Source organism: Perca flavescens, chromosome 10 (assembly GCF_004354835.1).
Source record: "Perca flavescens isolate YP-PL-M2 chromosome 10, PFLA_1.0, whole genome shotgun sequence".
Taxonomy (NCBI): domain Eukaryota; kingdom Metazoa; phylum Chordata; class Actinopteri; order Perciformes; family Percidae; genus Perca; species Perca flavescens.
The window spans coordinates 18419803-18427903 of record NC_041340.1 but is presented as its reverse complement, the minus strand read 5'-3'; the positions used below and the strand labels follow the sequence as shown (position 1 = coordinate 18427903).

Sequence of the window (8101 nt, the reverse complement as noted above, 5' to 3'; positions counted from 1 at the left end):
AGTCAAAAGACCTCCATGTCCCGTCCCACGTCCCGTCCACATGCAGCACTCAAACCGAGTTGACAGCATGCTCTATCACACATCATCCGTCCATCTGCCCATTACAGCATTTACAGTAAATAATGAATTGCTTTAATACATGTCAAATATTCATTGATCACAAACTTACCTGGATGTATCATGACTATGTAGCCTATTGTCATGTCTCCTCCTCACACAAATGCCATCAGTCCATATGCTGCGTTGAATCATTTAGCTCCACCGCTGGGATTCCCTTTCATGTTCATCTGTTGTGCTGAATGGTAGGCGGCTCTCGGCTTCTTTCCAGAACTGGCCTACACTAAATGAGACAGATGATTTTTTGGCTTTAATGCCAAATTAGTTTTTACACCTCCTCCTCCAACCCCCTTGTGAGCGCATTTGCCACGGCGGAACCACACAAACAAACACTCTTAATGACCAGTTATTTAGTAAATATTCGTACTTTATCCCAGAATTTCATAGTTTGTTGTCACCAAAAACCTCCATCCCAATTCTTCATGGCTAATCAGTCAACCTCCTCCCACACTGAGCTTTGTCTTAAATGATGAAAATAAGAGTTAGGCTACTTAATCAAACTACTAAAAGTACATTCAGGCTATTTGCTGACCTTTATCATACATTCTAACATTTCGTATGTAATAGCTTAGCCACTGGGTTTTATGGTGCCTTTAATTACCTAATCATGACGAACAGTCTAATAATCAATACCAATCGTAGACCTACTGTTGACAGTGATGCGTTACTTTTTTAACACCACAGTGAAGACAGTGACAAAACCAGCCCTATCACTGCCTTTCTTGTCGCTTCCTCCGGTGGCTCTCACCCCTCCTCCCGGGCTGACGTAGAGAGGATCCTCCGCTGCCCACGACTGTGGGCGACGACCCAGCCGCGGGTATAAACAGCTCCGCGGGACTCCAGCTAGTCACTGCTTGAAGCCGCAGCAACTCGTTCACCAGAGCTGAACCTCAGCAGAGATAGCAGCAAGCAGGCACTTCCACGCCGCGCAGGCTAACTCGCTTTCGGCTTTGGTTCGAGATGGAGAGTCGTAGGACCTTGAGGCGCTCCAGCGCCCGAAACTTCAAGGGTGAGTTTCTTTCCATCGTGCACCTGCAGTTTGAATGCACCGAGAGGTTTCTGACTTTGGAAATGCATTTGTGTGATTTAATTGGATTATTGTTTGTCACTCAATGTGCACTTCTTAAGATTTTAACAAATGACTTGAGGCGCAATCCAATTGTATACTTCAAAAAGTACAGTCATATTGTTATGTTATTCTGGGTATCAGCTGAAAAAACTGTAAAATCTGAATATAACCTATAGACTTTATGATGCTTTTACGCAGTCATTTTGCATGTACTTTAAATTGTTTACCAAGACGTAGCCTACACATTGTTCAACACCCATGTAAATTGAAAGCATGTTGAATTGTTGATCAAATTAAGAAGCATATAGAGGAAGTCAGAGTGCGCGCTTTTTGGGTTAATTTAACGCAGAGATTTGGCAGTAGTAGCCTATAGTCTCTCGAGGAAATGCTATGTGTGAATTTGTGTGATCTCGTGATCTATAGGAAAAGTCATTGACAACACCTGATCAAAGTTAGTTTATTTGTTTTGGCTCTACTATAAAGTTTACCAAAACCTCCTCACCAATCTCTCCATATCATTTTTTTTTACGCATGGAGGGATCCAGATAACCTACTATTTATGCACGCACGATTCCGAACTTTTTTCCTTATCTCGTGTCGACGAGTAGGCTGACGTACGAAGACTTTAGAAAAGTGTCTTATTTCACTTAAGAGCACCATCTACAGTTTTCCATCATTGTCCAGCGCAACTATAGTGTAACTTGTTAAGAGGTCAAGAGGTGAGCCACTGGAAAATCTTACGCACAACTGATGAATAGGAACGTCATCATTATTTCATGCATACTTTTGCATTATTGATAAGAACCAAAACTGATCTGGGTCTGGTTGCCGGTTGATGCGTGCCCTCTGCATGGTAAACCACTGAACGGAAACATCCTTTCAAGAGCCTGAGAACTAGGACTCCAGGTTAATTAAATGCAGTGAATCACGTGTGATACACGTTTATTGTCTCTTAAAGGTCCTTACGGTAGATTTGTGGTGATTTCCTATTTTAAACAGCTGAAATCCAGAGATGTCACAACAGCTTTGGAGACCTAAAGTGATCCGGTGGATATGAATAGGTCAATGATTTCTGTATGTAATCTGGTGAATTATATATGAACCACAACGTTCTGGGAAGCACCAACAAGTCACGGGTGAGAGCACAGCAGTGCTAATAAGAATCACTGACAAGAGCAACAGGTCTGACAGACAGCAAAGAAAGACTGGTGCCAGAACTGAAATCAACCTTTCTTTCTTTGTCTGCCTGTCTCTCTGCCCAGGACCAACCACTGGAACAATGGCCTTTTGCTGCTAACCTGACCTTCAATTGTGTTCCTTTTATCTTCTCATGGGAATAAACCGCCTTTGTCTCTCTGCAGGTGGTTTGTGTCTGTGGCTGATTCTGTGGCTGGTGGTGGTGAAGCCAAGCGGGGTGTCTGCATGCCCGAGGTTGTGTGTGTGTTACCCCACGCCCATGACGGTCAGCTGCCAGTCCCAGAACCTTACCATAGTGCCGGCCGGTGTGCCATATGACTCTCAACGTGTTTTCCTGCAGAACAACCGCATCACAGAGCTGCGTGCCGACTCTTTTGGTTTCGAGACACAGGTAAAAATGGCAGTGTGTGCATCTGTTGAAATTCCAAGAAATATTTGCAGAAATTCTTAACAGTCTTTTATTTCAACTCTCTCATCCAATTATTTGGTTCTTCACTCTGTAGGTACTTTGGCTGTATGGCAACAACATAACGTGGGTCGAGGCCGGGGCCTTCAGTAACCTCAGGGTGCTGGAGGAGCTGGATCTGGGCGATAACCAGTTACATCGCCTGGAAGGTGGAGCCTTCAGGGGCTTGGAGAGGCTGCAGAGCCTGCACATGCATCGTTGCAAGCTGGCCACTCTCCCCCATGACCTCTTCCACAAGCTGTACAGCCTGCAGTTCCTCTACCTGCAGGTAAAACCAGCACACACATACCTAAAAACACACACATGCAAAGATACATATTTGACAGTCATGCATGATGCTTGCAGAAGTACACATTTGTGTTAGTGATTTATGGAAACATCAGTTGCCAACATGCAGGCTGAACACCCACACACATAGAGACACTGTGCTTTTTGGAAGATTGTTTTACAGTAGGTAGGTTCAATGAGTTGCACAGTCACGAAAATGCAAACTGAGAATATATATAGGAAAATATTAAAACACTAACCAAAGCAACACATCTCAGCAGCTAAAATTAGCAGAAAAACAACATTTCTGTTACCATCATCTTATTAATCAAGCCCAACCGAGTTCTCTCAGATTGATTGCAGGGAAATATTGAAAATGACAAATCCTCCATAGACAATATATATAATACACAGAAGGAAGTGTATGCCCACACGTTTGCTCCCAACAGCAGTTCTAGCTGCAAGTCATATGAAACAAAATTATTAAACATAACTATAGGAACAAGGGTAGAATAAAAGAAGACCAAGACATACTCACCTCTTTAAGGAAACCTATAGCAAAATTACTGAAAATAACCCAATGCAACATGTTACGCAGATGTCAGGCTACAATAGAGAGGGAAAGCTTTAATTTATATCTGAAGTTCTACCGAGCACTCTCTTTTATTAAAAAATAAGCGTTGGGAATCACTCATAAAAAATACTCAACTAAACTCCAAGCTTTATTTAGATAGTATCCAACACGGTAGAACCAAATAGCTTTGAAGCTCAAAGAGAAAAAAACATTGTATAATTTATAGATTCTTTTTATTCATTTCAGTACTCTATGGAAATTAGCCTGCAGATGTTTTTACAAGATGTCACCTCTATTTTTTGGCAGCTGACAGTGAGATCTCAGCTGTTGGAGTGTCCTTGAATATTAAGATCTGTCACAATCAGAAAATGCACCCCTGCCAAGCAAAAAATCTTGTCAGTAGAGATCATTTCTGAACTCTGTAAAGATACTTAAAGGCTGCTTTCAAATAGGATGTCCCCCAAGTGTACACATATGGTAACTTGAAAGAAAGTTAGGGATTTATTTCCTCCTATCACAGCTGATAGTAATAACTGACATATTTTGACAACCACACAGTCTTAATTTTCCACTTAATTTCCAGTCTTAATTTTTTATACACAGCACTAAATTCTTCTTCTTGTATTTTGACTTTGCTCCAGGAGAATCAGCTCCACTTTTTGCAGGATGACCTGTTCTCAGACCTGGTCAACCTCACCCATCTCTTCCTGCATGGAAACCGCATCCGTGCCCTCTCTGAGAATGTGTTCAGAGGCCTGGTCAACCTGGACCGCCTCCTTCTCCATGACAACCGCGTCAGGCAGGTCAACCGTCGGGCATTCCGTGACCTGGGCCGCCTGACCATCCTTTACCTGTTCAACAACTCCCTGGCCGAGCTGCCAGGCCAGGCCATGAAAGACACCCAAGGCATCCAGTTCCTCCGCCTCAATGATAACCCCTGGTCCTGCGGCTGTGAGGCTCGTCCCCTTTGGGAGTGGTTCCGCAAGGCCCGCATCTCCTCCTCTGAGCTCATGTGCACCTCCCCATCCCAACGTCGCGGCCAAGACCTCAGATTCCTCCGGGAGATGGACTTCGCCCTCTGCCCTCTGCCTGACCCTGGCTCTCTGGCGGGATCCACCACGACCACCTTCAGCACTAAGACCCGCTGGTGGTTCTCCAAGCACAAGCCTGTATCTTCATCCAAGGCCTCGTACCAGAAGAGCACAGAGGCGGTGAAGGCCTTCCCCTTCCCTGCTGGAAAGCCTCAGTACCTCCCCAAGAACCCCTCCGAGACCTTCTCTACAAAGTATGAATTGTCGGAAGATGAAGTAGCGCTCCCCAAGCTAGACCAAGAAGAATATTGGACCAACTACGGCAATGAAGACGCCTCCATCCGCTGCCTAGAGCTGGAGTGCCCCCCAGGCTATGACACAGCCTTCCCCTCGTCCTCCGCCTTACGCAGCACCCCATCCCTCCTCCACCTCCTCTCCCTCTCCATAGTCACATTATCCCTCCATTTCCTTTTTGGCTGAACTCTGCTCTCCTTCACTCCCTTTTCCCCTCTGATTTTCTCTTTCCAACCCTAACAAATACCTGGATCTTGATTCCTTTCAGTTACCTCCTCGACTTGCAGGAGGTGCTACACTGACACAGGAGACAGGTGAGGCAGCAGGGAGCTGTTTTAAAGAGCAGAGAACAGTTGAGTTGATGTAGAGCAGGACAATAATTCAATGCTGAAGTAGCTGCTGCTTATAGTACAGGCATTCAAATCAGGGATCAGATCATGGAAACTGACTCTGATAGTGACGGTACAAAGGCAGAAATCTACGGCAACATGATGAAATGATAGAGACACAACACACAGCTGTTGGTGTCTCCAGGTGGTTTTTGATATCACAGCTATAAACAACGCAAGCGTTGTGACTCGTCAACAGTTATTTTCTATAGTGCTCACCCTCATCCACTCACAGCTAACATATTGTTCCTCACTTACTTATTTCATTCATCATGAAAAAAAGTGGTGATTGATTATACCAGAAGTATGAGAAAGAGGTGGATTAACACAGATAATGAGTCTTGGAAAGAATAACAGTGAGAAGTAAAAAGAAAATCAATACAATGTGAGCAGAGTGGGCTATAGATGTTTATCTAAAGGCAGAAAAGGATGAGAGGATCAGAACTGCAGCCAAGAGCAGCTCTACTCTCTCCATCAGATTCAAATCTTGTGTGATCCCAGCGATGCCAGCAAACAACCATCACCACCCACACTTATACATACCACTAATTAACACTGTACATACACACATCCTAAACTGCTTTGTATTTTAGACTAGCTGGATTTTTTATTTGGTACCATTTAGTAAACTACAGTTTGTGGCGTTAGAAGAGATACTTAGATTGTAAATGGAAGGCAAACTCTGTTTTTGCCCCCCATGTTTTTAAGTGTTGTCTCCTCCTCTCTCAGGCAACTTGAAATTTCTGAAAATGGAAGGCTTGTGCTTGAGATTCTGATGTTTTTTGGGTTTTTTTGGTGTGTGATTCAGTTTTTGTGTGTGTGAGTGGGATTGGACTGCTAAAGACCAAAGTCTTGAGAAGAAAATAATTACTTTTACAGTCTAAGTAGACAACCAGTTTGATTATGTCTCTTCCTAAAATGAGTGCCTCTGTGTATGTGTCTATTTTTCCTTTAAAAACATGGCCTTTGTCTCTCTGTCTGTCTTTCTCTCTGTCTGTTTGTCTGGATGTTCAAACTGACACAGAACAAGGTAAAAACAACACCAGGGCTAAATCCTACACAGCCCTTTGTGTTATTTGAAGCCTCAGGTCTCTATCCTGCTGGCTCCTGTTACACTTTGACCTGCAATTGGTCTCTGTCATTGTGACTGGGTACGTATATATGAGGGTGTGTGTATTTCTTTTTAGCTCGGATTGAAAGTTTAAAAAGTCCTTTATTCACAGATAACCTTACTAGGACCCATAACTGTTGAAAAACTATAGTCTCAGAAATGCATGGGAATGTGTGTCTGTTTTTTACTATTTTCTGAACACTGGATAAATCCAAGGATTTATGTGATTTCAGTGATATCTGTATTGGATGGTACTACAGACCATAAACAGACCACGAGGACAATCAAGCTCTAATACATGAAATCATCTTTCCCATATTAAAGCTGTACTTTATAAGAGAACCTTTCTGACTCAACTGTGTGATTTGGATAATGGGATGGGTATTGATTGAGCAATCTGTTAAACACGATGCCAATCCAACCTGATTGTGATCCACATTATTCATGGGGGTCGTAAGTTCCTTGTCAACCCCAAATGTTAGTAAGTCCATACCGTGACCGTGTGAGTTCCTGCGTAGAACATGAAGGATACTGTGATGCTGTTAAATTCTGTATTTTTCAATAGATAAACTTGTTATGAAAGTGTTTTGCTTCATTAAAAAATAAAGAAACAATCAAACAAACAGAAGTGTGTGGGGTTTCCTTAGTGTTTCACTGTCATCTTTGTTTACTAAGGATGCCACAAAGGAATTCAAGAATGTGCAAAATAGTGAGCTCGCACATAAGCACAAATACAATGTATACAGATAATAACAATGATGAATTCATGATGAAAGCATTGCAGCAATTCATTCACCTAGTCTTGAATCAATAGCCTGCTGAATAGAACCTTTACACTATAGTTTACACTTTCACACTAAAGCACAGTAAAATAAGTGAATCATACGCATGAATGTGGTCAGTATCATCACATTAGTCTTCATTTTGACATCTGATAGCCTTGACATCCTTGTGCAATTAAGTCAACAGTCTGGACTTTGTTTTTTAAAACACAGTCACATCATAGTAATCCTGTCCAACCTGGTGGTGGTTTGAAGTGTGTGTAAGCAAGTGTAAGGAATCCAATGTGATAGTGTGTGTGTTTGCTGAAGGTCACAGTTAGACTGTGTTCACTCCTCGCCCCAATTACTTTTCTCACCATGTGCAGAAGTCAGCTTTATGGGCCATATTATCCAAGGCAAGGCAAGGCAATATTATTTATATAGCACATTTCAGAAAGGCAATTCAAAATGCTTTACGTAAAACTAATTAAGAGCAATTAAAAACATTTATTAAAGGTCCTATGACATGCTGATTTTTGAATGCTTTTATATAGGCCTTAGTGGTCCCCTAATACTGTATCTGAAGTCTCTTTCCCGAAATTCAGCCTTGGTGCAGAATTACAGCCACTAGAGCCAGTCCCACGTCTTATTTATCCCCGACACAAAGTAGTCTGTTCTTTAAGTAGGATTCAAACCAGTCCTTTTAACAAGTGCAGTCTCAGTACTGTGGTGTGGTTGAAATCCTGACTGGAAGACATCAAAACAGTGTGTGTGTGTGTGTGTGTGTGTGTGTGTGTGTGTGTGTGTGTGTGTGTGTGTGATTCA

General features: G+C 42.6%; 1 protein-coding gene across 3 annotated transcripts; it reads left to right on the top strand.

The window, feature by feature from the left end:
* Positions 1-808: 808 nt before the first annotated feature.
* On the top strand, positions 809-7138 carry rtn4rl2b (reticulon 4 receptor-like 2b). Of its 3 annotated transcripts, none has more exons than XM_028589594.1 (4): positions 809-1126; positions 2548-2774; positions 2887-3117; positions 4332-7138. In XM_028589594.1, the coding sequence occupies exons 1-4, from the start codon at positions 1078-1080 to the stop codon at positions 5199-5201; spliced, it is 1377 nt and encodes a 458-aa protein (XP_028445395.1). In that variant the 5' UTR covers positions 809-1077; the 3' UTR covers positions 5202-7138. The 3 variants fall into 3 exon arrangements, with proteins under 3 accessions (XP_028445395.1, XP_028445396.1, XP_028445398.1); XM_028589595.1 differs by lacking the exon at positions 809-1126 and adding an exon at positions 1823-1905; XM_028589597.1 differs by lacking the exon at positions 809-1126 and adding an exon at positions 2234-2322.
* The last annotated feature ends 963 nt before the right edge of the window (positions 7139-8101 follow it).